The 20,253-nt window shown below is 37.0% G+C and overlaps 1 protein-coding gene across 7 annotated transcripts in view; it reads left to right on the top strand.

Moving 5' to 3' along the window:
* The window catches only part of cdh4 (cadherin 4, type 1, R-cadherin (retinal)), a 253,284-nt gene that overhangs the window by 116,343 nt on the left and 116,688 nt on the right, over window positions 1-20,253 (top strand). For 4 of the 7 annotated variants that reach the window (XM_058791222.1, XM_058791221.1, XM_058791219.1 and 1 more), the window contains 2 exons: window positions 9,972-10,010; window positions 19,481-19,504. In XM_058791222.1, the coding sequence (XP_058647205.1) occupies window positions 9,972-10,010; window positions 19,481-19,504 (63 nt within the window). Of the gene's footprint in view, window positions 1-6,239; window positions 6,447-9,971; window positions 10,011-19,480; window positions 19,505-20,253 lie in introns of those variants that run through there. The other 3 variants (XM_058791220.1, XM_058791223.1, XM_058791225.1) reach the window with 2 other exon arrangements.

Below are 20,253 nucleotides of genomic sequence, written 5' to 3'. Positions count from 1 at the left end.
AACATAATGATAGTACAAACGTTAAAACTAATTCATTCGTAAAACATCATCCATTTTAAAATGCCACAGAAAGTAAATGATTTTTAACTTGGATCTAAAAATTGCCAGAGTTGGTGCCGTTCTAATCGCTAGTGGCAACTTATTCCACAGATTTAGACCGATCACCACAAACGCCCTGTTAAGAGTGCCAGATCACTGGATCTAAGTGATCTAGAGGGAACATGTCTTACAAGGAGGTCTGCCAGATATGATGGAGCGCAGTTATTAATAGACTTAAATACCATTACCAGGATTTTGAACTCAATTTTATATTTTACAGGTAACCATTTCAATGAAACCAGAATGGGAGTGATATGTTCATAATTTCGTGTCCGGTTTAGGGGTCTATTAGCAGCATTCTGGACTAGTTGTAGCCAATCCAGAGTTGACTTATTAATACCGCAGTAGAGCGAATTACAGTAGTCTAGGCAGGGGAATATCAGGGCGTGGATGATTTTCTGAGTATCTAAAACGGGGTAAACGGGTGCAAAAATGCGTTTTATGTTTAGAAACATTTTGAGTCTCCCCCTCCCTTGCCTCACAGTGCTTTGGTCCAAATTCCTGCTTTCCTCTTTTACGTCACCTACACACAGAAGTCTGGTGAGAGAGAACAAAGTCAGTAGTTGTGGAACTCCAGTAAGTAAGACTGTCAAGGCTATTTTATTCACTTAAACATTGTATGATTATTTTATTTTTAATACAGATGATGCCAATGTATTTTTCGACAAGTCGCGATGTTAGCAATAATAACGTTACCTGCTTGATGGAAAGGGTTGCCAGGTTTTCACAACAAATCCCGCCAATTACTACTCAAAATTAGCCCAAAACTAACCGCATTTCGAGGGGGTCCCCCGGTTAAAATCGCGTTCCAGGGGCTAAAAACATGTTATTGGGGTCGCTGCAACCTGCGGACATGAAAAACAACCTGCGACAACAGTGATAGCCCAATTCCACGTGAAAACTGCGGACTTGGAAACACTGTGACGGATAGTAATTTCTACAACTGACATGACCGCTGTCACAGCACGACCACAACAGCTTGAAGTTGTCTAATTTGGCACGGTCTCCCTGCTGCATTAACAGTAGTAAGGCTTTCCTCGGTATGTACATATCCTTACAAGTACAATTTTAGCTGTATTATTTGTGTCCCTTTCAAAAATTGCTCTTGAGAAATTTTATGTTTATTGTCACCCCCACAACTGTTCGCCCCTGGGTGAATTACAATTTACATTCTGCTACTTGGTATAAAAGATATGGGGTTTTCTTGTTATAGGAAAGTGCAGACGTTAATGTAGCAGGACAGTAGGGCTAAATTGGAATGTCTTGATATCACAGAATGATTTGTCACCATTCAAAAGTTTGGGGTTGGTAATATTTTTACATTTTTATAAATGTAAAAACTGTAACTTGAATGCAATGTAAGTCGCTTTGGATAAAAGTCTGCTAAATGCATAAATGTAAATGTAATAAAAAATAATTCCACACCATAGAACATTTGTCAAACAATCAGAATAAAGCATTTATCAGACCTGTGGAATAACATAATATAATATAATTGTTCTGTTTTGGTTTAGTTTTCCCTGTGTTTCTGTTCTTCCCGCCTTGACTTAGTTTTCCTTAGTTGCCCTGATTAGTTAATTCTGTTCACCTGTGTTGATTATCTCGTTTATCTCCATTCATTTAAGGCCTGTGTTCTCCCCTGTTCCTTTGTCTTGTATTGAGTATGTTTCGTGTTGGCAATGCTGCATTTTCCAGCGTTTCTTCTGTGGATTTATTAAAGGACTGTTAATTGTATTCGTAGTCGTTGTGCGCTCTTTACAGCACCAACACAATCGTGACTATAATATAATATAATGTAATATAATATAACATAATACAGTATATAAAGTTTGTTTTGTTTTTTATTTGAATATACTTTAAAATGTAATTTATTCCTGTGATGGAAAAGCTGAATTTTATTTGAATTTGAGTAATTTTTCGTCGCTCCAGTCAGTGTCACATGATCCTTCACAAATCATTCTAATATGCTGATTTGCTGCTCACAAAACATTTCTTATTATCATCAATGTTGAAAACAATTGTGCTGCTTAATATTTTTTGTGAAAACCTGTGACGAATAGAAAGTTCAAAAGAAGAACAACATTTATTTGAAATGGAAGTCTTTTGTAACATTATACAAGTCTTTACTGACACTTTTGATTACTTTAATGCATCTTTTCTGACTAAATGTATTATATTTCTTTCCAAATAAATAAACTCCCACTTTTGAACATTAGTGTATACTTGTTTCCAGCACAAAATGGCATTCTGTGTTAGTATGTATCAAATGGGGACACAGCTTCAAACAGGAAAAGGGAAATGAGGGTGAGGCTTGTTATTGTTTTCACTGTTACTTCCTGGATTACCTTTTGCTTCATTACCATGGCAGAATTCAGAGTAGGACACCAGCCCTAAGGTAATGTTCAGCAGCACTACAGCATACTACAACTACTTTTACAACTACCATTTCAGCAGAGTACAGTATGTATATTTTTCACATTCCTATGTGCATGGAATACCCAAAATAACCACATTACAAAACGTGAAGGGAGCACACTGAACAGGATGCTGTATCCCACAGTGCAATGTACTGATCTTGACCTTCCATTTACATAGGATTGCATGAGTAATGTAAAATGTGGTTTTGATCTCTTTCTTGACAAGCTATTGCATCTGTCTGCCTGAAGTCAAGACGTTTTTGCATAAAATTACATTAAAAATGTAAAATTGTTTTTGATAAAAATTGGGCGGCATTAACTGAACATACTAGTTAAACACTCTGTAATGGGGTTATGCGATAATTTACTCTACTCTCTCTCTCTCTCTCTCTATATATATATATTATATATAAAATAGACTGTACTGTACTCAACCCCTACTGTTCTCAGTACTGTATTATCTTTGCTGTCTTTCTTTGCTCTCCCAAGCATACTTTGCTCATTGTCCTCGCTCAGCACAGGGTTTTGTAATAATTAATTTCCTCTTTTTGCTGATCTATTAATTTAATCTGTTGTGTGAATAACAGGGTTATAGAAACTAGCACATTATTGCCTACAGCCTCATCTTTATTCGTATGCAGTAACATATCAGCAATCCCTGAGCAGACAGTTTGCACCCTTACATTTAAGTAGTAGTTTTAACTATTAATTAGCTACAATGTAACTTTAAACGGGTCGGTGTTAGTTTAACCCTGGTGAGAAAAACAGAACAAAACATAAAAACTTCCACAGTGCTTTCAGTGGTGTTAAAAACACCACTAAAACCATGGTTTGATTCGAATTCATTTTGTCATAATTCTGAAATTCGGTTTTGTCCCTCTCATCGCCTTCAGTCATGGGAAGCTTTCATCCCCTTCGCTTTTCATCACCCTCACTTTGTGTGTCAGGTGCATGTGGTTTTGTATTCTGGGGAGTGTCTGCGCTCGAACACAGCTCGAAATGTTTAAAAGCTTTGCCATTTTTAAGATGAAAGAAAAAAAAATACTACAGCACTTAAGTACGGCCTCCACTTGTACAGTTTATCTCTTCCACGACCCACCCAGGTGCTCGGGTTGCACTCGTTCCTCTCCCAGCGAACGACGGCGTGCAAGATCAAAAAGAAATATATTCATGTATTTTTCAGAAAGATAATAGGATGCATTTCGGTCCACTGTGGCTTTGTTGGAAGTTTGCATAATCCTCGCAGCAATATATTCATTACGAGGTTAATAATTTATTAGCAGTCTTGTTGATGAAATGCCTCTGAGACGCTTCAGCAAATGTTTGCTGTGATGTTGCCGTTCCCCTTTATTAGTTGTATTAGTCTTAGCTTAACCTTATATTTTTCTCATTCATGTGAAAAACAAAAAAAAAACATTATAGTTATTTTTATATAACTCACGATGGGATGTGTTTTAAAATACAAGATTGCATCCACATGCAAAATGATAGCTATCATTATCTTCAGAAAAAACGGCAGCAACATTTGAAATGTGGGACAAAATGGTCCATTTGTAAAAATAGAAATGGATGGAACAAAATCACCTGTTTGGATTTCAAAAGAAGTCATTATGCTTTTTGTACGAGTGTGTGCATGTGTGTCGGGGTCTTTTTAGTGGACTCGAGGGACATGAGGGAACACAGATAAAAATGAAGAAGTTATTTTAGGGGAAAATGCCAGGAGTTGTACTTCAAAGGCCTTCAGAACCGCAACATAGACCATTGCAGAACATGGCTGTTTTCCCACTCCGAGGGCTTTTAGTAAATGCATTCAATCTCACGCGTTTATCTCCGGCTTTATTACTTTGAACTGTTTCTCCCATAGGACCGAAAACAACGCAACAGCAGTCTAGTGTTCTAAATTATTTAAACCATGCACATTGTTGAAGACGAGGAAAAAGCCTCTTGATTTTGAGGTAAAATACAGGAATGCGTTCCTCAAACTCTACGACCCTTTGCCGACTGCTCTGGTCGACTGTATACTCCTGTTCTTAGGGGAGGTGAGAGTTGTAGCATAACTGAGCAATTAACCTTCTTATTGTCTCGGAATACAGGTAACAACCCACGAGACCTGCGAAAACAAAATAAAAACATGCAGAGCTCAAGATGAACAAACTGTTTCTTATCCCTGGGTTCTCATTCCCAGCATTACTGTTAATTAAAGCCGTGCCATCTCTCTTACTTTGCTTCTGCTTCCCTTTCTGTAATCATAACCTGTCATGTCCTTACTACATCAAAACGTTAATGTTTTTGGTCGCTTGTGTTTTAATGGCCCTGTCAAGGCTGAGGAAAAACTAAGGCATGCAGAGTCACAGATAACACAAAACGCCATAATTAGATTTCAGCTTATAAAATCATGATTTCCATTTCCTTCTTCACCGCACATTTATTTATTACCCATAAAAGATTTTCATAGGAGAACCCAGTACTCTATTTCATAAAACAGTTTTTCAGTCCATATGTGGGTGATTCTTCAACTAGACAGAACAATTCTGTCCCCCTTTATGATTTTTAAGACAGAATGCTTAAATGATCTAGTTTTAACACTACCACAGTAAAGACTTGTACATTATTACATTTTTACAAAAAATGTAAAAAGATACTGTTCTTTCAATCTTTCTATTTATCAAAGAATCCTGAGGGGGAAAAAATGTTGTCAATATTGATAATAATAATAATAATAACAAAAACAAATATAATAAATAATTCATAAGCACCAAAACAGCATATTAGAATGATTTTTGAAGGATCATGTGAATCTGAAGTAAATTACATTTTAAAATATTACAATATAACTGGTTTTACTGTATTTAAAAAAGAAAAAAAAATCAAATAAACAGCTACAGTATGGTTGACAGAAATTACGTCTTTTAAAACAAACAAACAAACAAACAAAAAAAATCATAGGAACCACAATTTTTTAAATGCTGATTATAACAGCTTTAAACATTTTATTGGGTTTAAAATTTTCCTAAAATTTTTATTGGGTTTAAAATTGCATTTTTCTGATTGTAAAGGAGGTTGAATTTGAGACAGTAAACGTGCCTTTTCTATATTTGGGTTTTAACTAAATGATCATGATGATAATAATAATAATAATGATAACAATAATACTAATAATAATAACTGGAATAGTCTTTCTTTCTTTCTTTCATTACCAAACCATCATACTCTGCTAATTAATTATTTTTAAATTATTTTATTATTAGTTATTTGACTTCTAGCCAACTCCTTGATATTTTTGTCTACAAAATCAATTACTCTCAAACAATCAATCAATAAATCAATCAATCAGTCACCAGCACATATTATACCAAAATTGATCAAGGCCATGGCTTTTGATAAGTGTTTTAACAGATGTTAAGTTTGAAAAGTTTTAAGATCGAAAGTGCCACTGATTGAAGAATCACCCGTGTATACATGCAGTAGGAAAGATCACCTCGTGTCAACTCATCTGTCTCGCTTTATTATTGAATATGAAAGCTGCAGGTCAGATGAGAGGATGAGTCAGCAAATGGAGTTTCTGAGGTCTTGCTTCTTGACCATTTACTTTAAAATAAGGTCCTTAATTCTGCAATGCTTCAGGGATTCTGTCTAACTTCTGTAAGTTTTTAGAAAGTTTATTAAATATCAATTTCTATGTTCATACTTCACAGTTTTTATCTGCTCCACTGACGGGCTGTGGGCAGTGTGCTGAGGATTAGACAAGCTGGCCTTGGTCAAAGGCTTGTTTTAAGGGAAGACACTGCGGTCCCATCTCACACATGGAGACATCAGAGAAAGTTCAGGCTTAACTCTCAGACAAAGAGCAACCATGGCTATTCTCAGAGCGAGCCTTTCTTTACATTTTATCCAGATCAGCATATATTGACTTGAGACGATCGTAAGAAGGTACCGTAGCCTCTATATTCTTCACTATAATCTGCACTGCAAAGGTTATAGCTGTTTGGAAAATGTTAATGATGGGCCAAATGCCATAGACATTTCATGAAAGATAGCTGAGTGTACAGTAGTATGATAAAAAGTATGAACAATATGCTTTGAGTCTTTATTTACTGCGGCATGACCAGGGCTGGTGAATGTTGCTATGAACTTATTATAGCAACAGTCCTCCTGGAGCCTTGTTGAAGGGCATAACGCTAATGTATCCTTACAGGGAATGAATCAGCAACCTTACAAACAGAAGGAGAAGAAGAGAGCATATTGTAACAGTTATTATCAGTGCCAATTATCTTTAAAATAATATAATATAATATAGGTGTGTATTTTTTCAGCGATTTGAGTCATTCGCTCAAGCAGTTGACTTGCTGAATATATTCAGCTATTGCGAAATGAATCATCTATTCAACCATTTTGTTCAAAAACACTGATTCATTTAGGAACAAAGCATGAATGATTCATTGAATTATTCACTCAAGTGATTTGTTTAAAACCGCTGATTCATTCAGAAACATCACTGCTGCGTGTTTGTCGGCATGACGGTTCTGTTGCGGCTTTGTTTGGAGATATTTTACTTGACGGAGCAAAAGCAAACCAAGTAACTCCTAATAATTCGACTAAAATGTAAGTTACAAAATATTAATGTCTTATTTGATGTGCAGTATAAAAGCAGTATCACACTCGCTGTCGAATATCAATATGGATGGAATTACTTGTGGCACCGACATTTGACAACAACTGCGATTTTGTTATTGCTTAATATTTTATTTATATTTGTTTTTATACTGTTCTTAGTCAAACAAAATACACACTAGATGCATCCTTGTTTTATGAAGCACAGACTGTAAACATAACATCTACTCTACTGAATGCAAACACATCAAAACAAGACAAATAAGTAGATGGAAAATCCGTATGTCAGTACTTTAAACCCGATGAGAAAAGATCACACAAGGATGTAACTATTGGAGCGGTAGCTGTCTGTTTTGGTCACACCATCTTTATTTATTGAACTCTGATATCGATGGCAAGGATTGAATTACATGTGCACAGAGCAAATATTACCATAGAGAAAACAAGATATTGAGCGTTAGGCTACGTGTACAGTATATAGGTTCTCCCTTATACAAAACCTTGATCTCGTTGAATTGCATGACACTTGTTGAACATTATTTGGGGGTTTCATTGAATCTTCTGACGTGGAAGTTTGCTGAAAAGCTTCAGTACTTTTACATCTGCACCTCTCACATGTTTGAGCTGTGTGCTTTTCTTGGCAGTTCTTTTACTGTAACAATCTGCATTTGTTTTTGAATTTTCACACTTTGACACAAACGATAGAGAACGTCACTGCTTGTTTAAAAAAAAAAGAAGAAAAGAAACATGCTCAGTTTAGATCTGAGGAAGCTGTGTTAAAAGTCTGAACTGCTGCCCTGCTCAAAGGCCAATGTAGTGCCCTTGGGCTACTCACAGCTTTTGTTTTTCGCTTCTGTTCTCCAAATTGCTCTTCGTATTCAGCACTTCTGTTTTACTTTCATCATGACCAGTGAGAAAGACAGAACGCGAGAGCCGTAAGACCTCAGAAGGGAGGTCTTGAAACGGAGCTTAAAGCTCTAACGATCTTTCTGCAGCCTGCAGCTCTTTCTCTCGCTCCCTCCTTCTCTTCATCCACTCCATCCTGTTCATTAAAATCAGTGCAGAGCCCGTTGGGACAGGCACAAGCAGGGCAATGGATTTCAAGTCATTTAAGAGGAGGCGCTAACTGAAAGAGAGCAGGGAGGAGAAGATCGGAGGAACAGGATCCCACAGTCAATGAATAAGGCCTAAAGATAAAGAATTAGATGTGGCGTTGTGAACATGTGGAGGAGATCGGTGCGACATTGCCTCTAGTACTTGTTAAATGGCTTTCGGTAAAGTTTTTGACATGCCTCATTGCTACACAGTGGCTTGTGTGTTCGTTTCTGCCTCTGTTTTTCTTTGAATATATTTTCAAATGTAATTTATTCCTGTGATGGCAAAGCTGTTCAACAACCATTGCTCCAGTCTTCAGTGTTACATGATCCTTCAGAAATCCTTTCAAACCAACAATGATGATAATATAATTATTAGTAAATAAATATTAGCTTACAAATAATTTTTGAATGGTCTTCATGTGTTAATTTTGGTGGTGTGGATATTGCATTACTGTATATGTACTGTGTTGTTATAGCAGTGATGCATTCACAAAGTTATATGCTACACTCTTAAAAACAAAGGTGCTTCAAAAGGTTCTTCAAGCGATGCCATAGAAGAACCATTTTTGGTTCCACAAAGAACCATTCAGTCAAAGATTGTTTAAAGAACCATCTCTTCCTTACCTTTTTATAATCTGAAGAATCTTCTTTCACCACAAAGAACCTTTTGTGAAACAGAAAGGTTCTTCAGAGGTTAAAGGTTCTTTATGGAACCATTTAGACTAAAAGGTTCTTCTATGGCATCATGAAGCACCTTTATTTTTAAGAGTGTAGGTAGAATGTGCAAGTTCGCCCATGCATTTATTTATATGCAGATGTATTATTGCATATAAATTGTAATATTATGTTTATGTTGTGGATATAGGCAGTTTCTCATACTGTATATGATGTGTCTGAGTAAACTAATCAGAACGGTTCAGTTCACTGGTGTTCAGCTCTTTCAGATCAAGTGAGTCAATATGCAACATACTATGATTGGATTGTTTGGATCAGTAGTTTCTATATTTCGTCTTTAAAAACATTGTTAGTACATTGTTAAAGGCGTAGTTCATCACAAGGTGATAAAATTGTCATTATTTCTTCATCCCATGCCATAAATAATAACCTATTATTATTATTATTATTTTCTTTCCTTTATTAAATGTCCTAAAGCAGCTTTTCCATTCAATGGTGATTGGAGATTTTAAATGCCAAGCTCCAAACAAGACAAAAAAAATCATAACACTTATGTTACAGTAAGTCTTCTGAAAATACATATGCCTGTTCAAATAATGTTTTGGGTCTGTGTTTTCTTTTCTTTCTTTTTTTTGCCAAGAATGCATGAAGCCTATCATAGTTTTCACAATAAATATTAAGAAATACAATTGTTTTCAAGGTTTGTGAAAGATCATGTGACAATGAAAACGAGTAATGGCTGCTGAAAGTTTAGCTTTGCCATCACAGGAATACATTACAATTAAAAGCTAATTAATGTTTAATTTGACTGTACTTTTGATCTAACAAATACAGACTTCTTTCAAAAAATGTTTAAACGGTAATGTGTGTGATAGCTTTGAGTCATGATCTGTTTAAAATAGGTCAGCAAATGATTATATTATATTATTGTATATTGTTGTAAATTATATTATGATATTTTTATGCTGCTTTTTTTGGAGCTTGGCATTTTAGATCACCTTTTTTTCTTTTTCTTTTTTTTTTTCTTGTATAGAAAAGCTGCCTAAGGACATTCTGCTCTTTTGTGTTTTAGATAAGCAAGACAATATTACCGAGTTTGCGTGGCATGATGGTGAGTAAATGATGACAACATTTGAATTTTTCCCTTTAATATCTTCCAGTGTTGTTTTTCTCACCATACTTTTGTCAATAGCATGCTATAATTCTTTGTTATCGCTGTCAAAAACAATTTGTCAACAAACATTTCTGTCAGTAATTTCGTTGACGAGATTACCGCTGATTAGACCCCCCGACGAGTTCTGAATAGCGAAATAAAGGCGAACGATTCCACTCGCTGAGTACATCTCTCTTCCGTGTCTCCTCCTGGTTTCACAGGCCATTGTGTTCGGAAAAGAAAACCGCTTGTGAGACATACGCAGTTAGACTACCTTTCCCTGACCTGGAGCGAGCGCTTCCTCAGAGGGAAATTATTTCTGCTCTCGTAGTCCTAAATACTTAAAGGTCCATCAACCGGGACCTTCAGCCAGTCGGGTGCGGTATAATAAACCAGACGAACGTGGGGAGGACAGAAGCGGCCACGTTATGGCTTCCGCCCCCTCCCTGCAACGAAATGGATTCACACCATTTCAAGCTCAATGGGCCCTTGTGGATCTAAATGTCTGTTTTGAAATATGGAAAACAAACTCTTTCGGGATTGACAATGTCTCTCTGCCAGCGGGCTGTAAACAGACCGCAGGTGAAAAGGGGACGGTAATGTCGAAATGAACCCCAAGACTAACTATAGACGCAGTGGAACGGACCCCCTTTGGGCTTTGGGTGCACCTTGAGTGGATAACCGCTCTTTATGTACTTTTCAATGAAAATACATTGGATTGGTTGATGATGGTGGAAGGCTTGCCACTGGGTCTTCTGATGCAGTGTTACCACACGCTGTCAATTTTTCTTAGCGGCGGGGGGGAGGCTGTCGTTTCGCTCTCTGTCTTACTGTCACCACCTCCTCCTCTCCCTCTCTTCTTCATTTCGGTCTCTTTTCTCTTTTTCAGTCAGCGGCGTTTGGCCCTGTTATGGCTGCAGCCCATCTGTGGGCAGTTAGAGCGCTTTGTCGAAAGTAAGAGAAGCCCGCTCTGAAAATATCTCTCTCTCGCTCCATCACTCGCTCTTATTTTGTCTCAATTTCTCGCTATCTCCCTGGGTCCCTCATTTGATGGTCTCTTTAGTACCTGCTCCCGCTTTTTTCTTCCAGTTATTTTATTTTCCCTTTCCCAGTCTCTCTCTCTCTCTGCCGTTCTGTCACTCCCGCCCTTCCTCTCTCTCTGGTGCTCCTGTGGACCCTAAACCCTCCTCCCCTCCACCAGTGAGCGGTAATGACAGACATTTGTTTAATCCAGGCAGTGGGAAATGAGATTAGAGAGAGGAGAGGAGAGCTTACTGCACTATCTCCCACACTGTGCCCACAGGCTTCGACTGCATGATGAAGGAAGAGAGAAAAGACGGGGCAGGCGGGGAGAGAAAACGACTGTGAGACGCAGAAATAAGACTGAATATGCATGTATGTGCAATCGTTTACTGACTGTGGGCCCTAAACATACCCACTGCAGAGACACTGTGTCATTGTTTCACTTAGAGCGCAAACTCATCGCTGTGATGAAGAAGATGAGATGACGATCAACTGTAGCAAACAATTTAACCCGGGGATATCACCTCCCGTTCATCCATTCCCTCATGATTTGGGAAATGATCATTGTATTTTAAGAGTTTTGTTTTGCTTGGCAGATTGTGTAAAACACCAGTTTTAAGTTGTTTTAAGTGGTAATCACAGGGCCCGGGACAAAAAAAGAGTGAGCTGTGTTCATAGTGTGCCTAGTGCCTACTTAACATTTGCCTTTTAGCAAATTAGTTAGGACTAATGGATGGAATGTCTTGTGATAAATATTCATGAGCGATTGTGTAATAATGGTGATGTTAAATAATGTATATGCGTTTAATATAAATTTAAAGCTTACTGTAAGCTTAGAGTATATTTACATGGACAGTCCATTTTTACACTGAAAGCAAAAATAAAAAGGGGTAAGAATGATAAATAAAATTAATTTGAATAAATAACAAAAACAATAATAATGATAATTATTAGTTATACCTTATATTAAATATCTATGCACTAGTTTTTTTTAAGAATTTTACAATTATATTACATTTTATTTCTTTTTTAAGAATTATACAAAAACATTGATTAATTGGTTAATTTTTAAAATGTTGATTACCAACCCTGGTTATTTTATATTTATAAGCAGCATAACAGTTGTGGCGCAGTGAATGAATATAAAATCATCCACTTTACTTGATAGGTGCCTTATTAACATAACAGTGCTACAGTAAGATATATGACTGCAGAACTTCAGACTCTCATCCAATTTTTAATGTTTTGTCAGAACAGCAGGCAACGAGTGAAAAACAATTCAATGATTATGTATAACAAAATCTGCTGATGAAGCTGTTGGCCCCCTACTAGCCCTTGGAGTTTTTTCTCTGTTGGTAGTCAAGAGAATTTGTGTTACTCTGTGTGTAAATGCACTGTTTACCTCCTTTCCTCCTGAGCTCATTCTTTTCTGACATAGCTACCAAAGTACCTTTCAAACACAGATGCATTTTCATCTTTTCATCTCTCTATTCTTGAAAAGCACGTAGGGAACTGCATTAAATAGAATCTGCCTCAGTCTCTGCTGCTTTGGCACCAAGTGATTTTAGACCTTTTTTTTTTCCCTGTTTGTGACATTTGTGTGTGTTTGTTTGTGTGCTACACTTGCTCAAAAACTGTGGCTGACTACCCTTCATTTCTAATTAGTCAACGATACGCATATAGCACACTCTCATAAAAACAAACACTCACTCAAACAAATGAGCATGTATTAAAACGAGGGAAAATATTTTGCGGTGATGCCAAAATGGGTTGATGTGCTGTATGCACATCAAAACATAAAAATATTCTCTCATTCCCTTGCTTTTCTATACTGGTCACCCATCAACACTGATGCAAGAAAATGTATCTCTTATCTCATATTTTTCTTAGATTGTGAAAACTGCATTAAGGGATTTGGGAGCGTAATATTGCATTCATAGATGAAACTTAATAAGATGAGGCTCAGTTGATTTACTCATAAATATTGTTCATCAGCAGTTTCTTACTCAAAAAAAAAAAAAGAGTAATATCTTACCAGCATTGCATTAATTTGCTCCTGACAAAGCAGGCATATTATGAGCATCTTAGCTTTGCAAAAATTATGCTTACTTTCATCCAAAAATCAGCGAGCCATATGGTCAGACGTCTATGTTCTCTTAATTTGCAGAAGTTATTGAAACCAAAAGTCTGGATCAGCACCAGTTGTGTCTAGTTATGCCTTTGTGCTGTGAATCACAATGTCAAATTTGACCATAAGGCTTTTAATAGTATAGTCTCTTTGCAGCTTACCGATTAAAACAGGTTATTACAGGATGTGATGCAGTACTTCAGTGCTAATTAGCTTTAAATGCGAAAGCATTTGGTGTTATGATGGACTACAGCAGATTTTAATACGCAATACAGAGCAACTGCTGCATTGGCACGCACAACCCCAATTCATAGTATTATAATGTAGAATAAAGTTTTGTACTGTCAGAAACTTTTTACCCCTGTGGCACCGTACATGTGGCATTGTGATCATTTTTCATCTTCATTTCTGCTTGCCGGAATGACTCCTCACCTCTCTGTAATTTCATAAATTTGCAGTCCTTTTTGAACACTCTGTTCCTGTAGCTAATACTGTGCTTTTTCACTGTGATGTAGCAATTTAATCCTTTTATAAATGGAATACTTCAGCTCCCTATCTTTCTTTTTTTTTCCAACACTGCTTTAAGGTTTACTTGAACACTTTGGGACCCTGAAAAAACAGGGTCTTCCCGTTTTATTTTTCAAGAGGCTAAATGCATTTATAGAGGAAATGACCAGTTGATCAAGAGTAATGCTGGTTTACGAAAATTCTGGTTGTTTATGTTTGCTAGAATATTTTAGTGTTCTGAATTTTTTTGCATAATAACTCTTGTTAATTGTGTAATGCCCATTGCTGTATACAATAATAAAGAATGCTTCTTGAGCAGCAAATAAGCGTATTAAAATTATTTCTGAAGGATCATGTGCCATTGAAGACTGGAATAATGGCTGCTGAAAATTACCACCACATTTTATTTATTTATTTAAGAAAACAGTTACTTTAAACTGTATAAATATTTTACAATATTCAAATTTTACTGCAATTTTGATCAAATAAATGCAGCCTTAATGAGCATAAGATACTTCTTTAAAAATCTTTAAAAATCTTACTCAGGGTGGTCGCAGGTCCTTAAAAAGTGGGTCTTATTTTGCTAAATATTTTCATGATTGCAAATGTTACATTGATTTTGGCTCAAGAAACAAGTAGTTAAGTAGTTACTTACATTTTAGACAGAATATTGACTGTTTTGTTCTATTTCACCAACGAAAATAGTTCCAAACAAAGATCAGAAGTATTGCACATTCTCCAAGCAGAACTCACATTTTTGTTCCTGAATGATTCAGTGTTTTGAATGAATCGGTTGAATGAATAAGTGACTTTTAGTTAGTTTAAAAGTATGCATTTTTCCACCAACATTTCTTATTTGTATATTCAAAAAAAAAAAGAGATTTAAAACATTAATCTCATAACATTATTTATTGCGGTTGTAAATCTGTAGTGCAAATTATTTAATTTGATTGCTAACAGCCCTGTTGTGTATATTAAATTTCCTCATCAGTTGTAAGAATTTGACATGAAAGATGACGTATACATTTAATAAGGTTACAAAATATTGGACTTTATGGAGGTAAATAACAACCTGGGGTAAATATTAAAAACATGCAGATTTAAATATGTAAATGCTGAATAGAAAACTGATGAAAAATTTGCTTCATTTACACCACCAAAAATATTGCTGATGTGGAGCTTTTGAGGGATATTTTGTATGGGATATTGTCTTCAGATATGAAAAGTTCTCTGTATATCGTAATAATAAATAGCATTTTTGACAGCGATGATATTTTGTTTTCTTTTTAAATTTAAAAACACATTAAATATTACATTTACGTATGTAATATAATGTGTATTTCCTTCACAGGTTTGGTCTTAAATTTTACATATGGTGGTATTAAAAAGGTCTTAAAAAGTCTTAAATCTAACTTGTTCATATCTGTCGACACCCTGTTACTGATCCCAAACTTTTGAACAGTAGTGTATACATAATCATTCCATTTGTTAATATTAGTTAAAAACATTAGTTAACATAGGGCCTAAACAATGAACAGTTAAGTGTAAAGTGTAATTGCTAATCGATTCATTTTTTTTTACATATAAAGTATTGTTAATTCAATTATGTATATATGCCTGTCTCTCTGAAAATGTAGTGTTTCAGTGTTTCCTGTTACAAATCTCCAGCATTTTAGTATTACACCTTTCCAATGGTGTTTTTCAGTACTATTCCTTTAGCTGTGTTGTAAATGGAGTATCTTCCTTTGTTTAACAACAACAGGTATAACAAGCCATGTGCCGACTTATCACAGCATTGTACTGTATCATCTAAAGTGCTAGTTCTGTACTTCAGTATTTTGCTGGAGTATCAGCACCGGCCCAGTGCATCCCTTCAATGCGTGAGACGAGGTGAGAGTCCAGCTGGGGAAATTACAGAACCAGCCGCTGATTGAACCACTGATGGAGACCATTTGAGCCTCAGTGCTGCAGCAGGAAATTGAATTACCCTCACAATCTGTTTGTGCTGTACGTGCATCCCTCTGTTGTTCCGTTACCTCTGCCATGTGTGTGTGTATGTTTGTGGAGACTGTTTTCGATTACCTCGCTGAATGTGTGAAATCCTCCTGATCTGCTCTACGGTTGCACGCGGCCGGATTTAACCATGTCACACCTACAGGATATTACCTCTTTTATGGTGTGTCACATGACTGTAAAAGGCTGCGCCCACAACTGGGAAAGGTTTATAGATATGAGATGATGCCGAAGGGCTCCAGACCCACTGAGCCTAGTTATTAGATTGAAAGTGATATTCTTTGGTCACTTTGGACTTCCATCTTCACATTATCCATACTAAAGCTATATTCTCAAGATCAGACTCTGCCGAATGTACTCCACAGCATGGATAACATAAACCCTACTATGGCAAAAGGCACAAATTTTCTTGCGATTCACCAGGAGAACTGGTGCTGGTTAGGCTAGTTAAGTAGCCTGATGCATCTAACACCGTGTCTACACCAGCTAAAGTCTGTCTACACTGGACGCGACAAAGCGACAGTTTTCTGTCTGGGATTTGTCTTGTCGTGTCGTGTCGTGTCGTGCCGCATCCAGTGTAGACAACATCACTGATGATAATGAGTTCTATAGTATTTTGTCATGCCGCTCGCGTCCGGTGTAGATATGGTGTTATAAGGCTATGTCTACATTAATCTAGATACATCTGAAAACATCCACGCTAGCATTTTCAAATGTTTTGTGACTGTAATGTAACCGTGCCATTATTTCTGGCATTAGCATAACATGTCTTCTTCTATGGCCATTTATTTCTTACAGGTCAACTACTTTCAGAGCAACAGTTTGAAGAGAATCTTGCTTTGCAAATTAGTGTAATTTGACATGTCTATATTGCTAGCTTATGGTTCTGGTTACAATAACCATCTACTGTAGTTGCAAAGACATTTGAAGGGAACTTTACTGCCCCCTTGAGTACTGAAGGTTATTGCCACCGACATGAGCGCACGTATGGCATGTTTGTGTAAAGTATATTACTGGCTTAATCCTGTTGCACATAAATAATTAGTAATAGACTAAAGCAAACACGCTGTGTTTTCCACTCTGACTTTGGCATGTATCCAGTTAACATTTTTGTGGCTGAATATGGCAAAATACATTATCCAAACTGGAATAAACAGGATCCAAACACGGGCTGATGTGGGAGATGTGAGTTCAAATCCAGCCCATTTGCCTCTTTTCTCCCCAGTCTCCTATCAGTACAGTGACAATAAACAATAAAATGATATGTGTGTGTGTTCCAGCTCTGGTTAAGCTCAAATAATGCAAACAGTTCTCTGGAATTATGTTTATTTTCGCCGTCACTGCTTCTGATACCATAAACCCTCAGCAGTGCACTTCTGCTTATTTAAGCAATCAAGAACGTTTTACCTCATTGTTATTCTGCACGCAACCCATTAGTAATAATTAATCAAAACAAACAAATGGCAGAAAACAATAAAGTCCATTGTTGTTTTTCATAATCAGACAACTAATTAATTTGTATGAAGCCAACTTTCCGGCTTTCTCTCCAGCAAGGGGAAAGACATGGAGGAACATGGAAATTTCTACTTCTCACAACGCTCACTCCAATTAATACAGAAATCCATGTGGAACGGAATATTGTTTGTTGCCATTTGCGCAATGAATAATTCATGTTTTTGTTGTGGGAGTGTTTTGTTGGTAGATACATTTCTTTGCATCGTCTTCTGTCACATTCTGTTTCCCTCTGCTTGGTTTAACAAGACCCAAAAGAATTGTGCATTACTTCTGCACTTAAAATGAAAATTGAGTACATTTGCTTGTTCATTAGTACTATTTTAATTCCAATGGCTGGGTATTGTTATAAGAATGTGTTCAGTAATGCGTTGCGGAGGATCTTCAGAGACCTCATGGTTTCTGTCACGTTGCTACAAAACCCGAGTGGCGAGATGTAAAGAAGAACTTGCATAGTTCTGCACGGTTCATAGGAAACATTCACGGTGCTTTAGTTTGGGTATTTCTTTCTGTGCGCAGGCAGTGACCGAAAACACTATTGAACAAGAAATGGAGTAATCTGTATTTTCAGAGAGAAATAAATTGCGATGACCTTTCCATTTCAAAGATGTATGAGAGAACGTGTGTATAGTCATCCAGCAAGACGCATAACAAGAAAGCAGCTGACAATGTATAGACAGGAAAGGCTGAGTGGGTCCTTGGAATGCTGCAAATGTTTTGTACAATTATTTTCTTCAGGCAGATGCTGCTTAATTGAACCTAAATGCGTGTCTGCATCTCGGATGAATCATCGGTGGAGGAGAGTTTCTTAGTTCATTATTCAAATTAAAGGAGTATTTATTTTTAAGATTTCTTTCAGGGTAGAAGCAAGTTCCTTGATGTTTTACAGTTGGCTAAGTTTGCCCTGTACGTGCTGGGAGTCTGAAATCGTAACAGTGATTGTTAGTCATCTCCTGGTGTGCGCTACAAGGTTTAGGCATGGGCGAGAGTTCAGACACAGCGTTAGAGTCTGCATCCATGCCAAAATGCCCAGATTGTGTGCCAATGAGTCTGCGTGAAGCCTTGGGGAGGAGAGAGGAACTGCCTGAATTCGCAGCAGTGGGGGATGAGATACTGAATAAATGAGAAATCGTTATTCATGTAGAATAAAGGAACATTGTTTGGAAGACCTACAGCACTTGGATTTTTTTTGTGATTTTCCCCAAGCAGAAGTTTTGAAACATGGATTGCATACTCGCAGATGAAGGAACGCATGAACTTGGACACAAAACTGTATTTCAACCAGAAGAAGATACAGTCAGTTGAGCTGGCTTGTTGAAAATTGAATTTGCCTTTCCTCATTTCGCGTAGACAGTGAAGTGGAACTCCTGAAATGTAAAACAACAAAAGGAAAATCTTGGAAGAGTTGTTTGAAAGTTCAAGAGCAGGGTTATTCTCAGTTTTTAGCATGATATCCTTAAGCATAATGACACACGCAAGTGTGCTGTTGTTAATATTGCCTGTGATTAGGTAATACTTTAATATTACTGGAGTAATAAACATTTTTGACACAATGTTGACAGTTGCATTGTGTAGTTTGCTTTTTTACCAGAAATAGTTCCAGACAAAACCAAAGCAGAATCAAGTGTTGTGCAAACAACTCATGCTAGTGGTGTATTGTTATTGTTTATTTTCTTTAAACAATAATCAAATTAATGATTCACATGTTTCCTTTCTGAATGAATCAGTGTTTATGTCTGAATTGGCTGAATGAAATGACTCACATGTATAGAAAGTGGCTTTATTTGTTCATCAATGAATCAGTATATTTGAACAAATTGGCTGAATGAATGATTTAAATGACTCTTTCGATTCATTTATGATTGAATCGGTATGTTTGAAAGAATAGGTTAAACGGGAGATTGGATGACTCACTCTTTTTTTACAATTAATTAAATCTCTTTTTTAATGAATTGGTTGAATAAACAAGTCAACGACTTATATTTACAGTCGATTGAATGAAATCGTGTTTTTTTAACATTAATGATGAATGATTCAAATGACTCATTTACCCATCTATAATAACATTTGTAATCTAACCTGTCTCTGCTGTCATGGTGTCTTAATATGTTATGTTAAACCCTATGTGGATGCATATTATCAAAGTTTGTTGTACTGAGTCCTGTTGATTATTTGCTCATATTTGAGTTATGTATAAAAGTCGGTTTCGTTGACTAACCGTCTCTCTGTTTTCTCTCACTTGTAGATACCCTGCTGTCATCTGGCCATGGTGAGTACTTGAGAAATATGTTCTCGGATACAGCTCTGCATGACTCTGAATGTGCCAGATCTCAAATGTGATTATTGTTTTTCAATGTTGGTCCGCAAGCACGCGTGACTCCATCCAAATGGAGCATCGCTGCGGCAGCAGATGTACATCTTTTTTCTGAAATTCACTTAGCATACTTTCAGGTCTGTTGGCTGACACGGAGAACCCAATCTTTGTTACTGATTACTGAAGACTCACCTCTGCTCCCTCGGTTCTGTTCTGAGTTTCAGAGCTGGCACATTTTCCCAGCATGCTCGTTCAATCATTCTCGACTCACTTCGGTCAATCACCCCTCATGGTTCTATTGTTTGGTTCACACGCGCTCGGTCTGGCTGTTTGTCAAAGATGAGGCGCTTGCCCTGGGAGTCGCTGTGTAGACAGACCTCTTTTTCATGTACATTTGACTCAGCGGGGGGCAATCTTTAAAGTGTGTGTTTTTGCTATTGAATTTATGCTGTTATATATTCTCAAATTGCCTCCCATTTTTAGCAAAATGGAGCACTGGAGGTACTGCGCATGTGCTGGCTATAATGGACTGCGTGACCAGCATATAGTCCACCTGCAGAGCTGCTGGGGCCACTGAAAAATAACACCTGCACTGTCCATTTCTGCATCCATTCGGAGATGGAGAGCAAGAGCGAGATCAGAAAGGAGTGAAAAAAGCCTCGCAGAGTCTGCGCTTAAAGGGCAGTCCTGTCCTGAACTCGAGC

Source organism: Onychostoma macrolepis, chromosome 11 (genome assembly GCF_012432095.1).
Source record: "Onychostoma macrolepis isolate SWU-2019 chromosome 11, ASM1243209v1, whole genome shotgun sequence".
NCBI lineage: Eukaryota > Metazoa > Chordata > Actinopteri > Cypriniformes > Cyprinidae > Onychostoma > Onychostoma macrolepis.
Note: the sequence above shows the minus strand (reverse complement) of the source record. Positions and strands in the feature narration are given on the sequence as shown.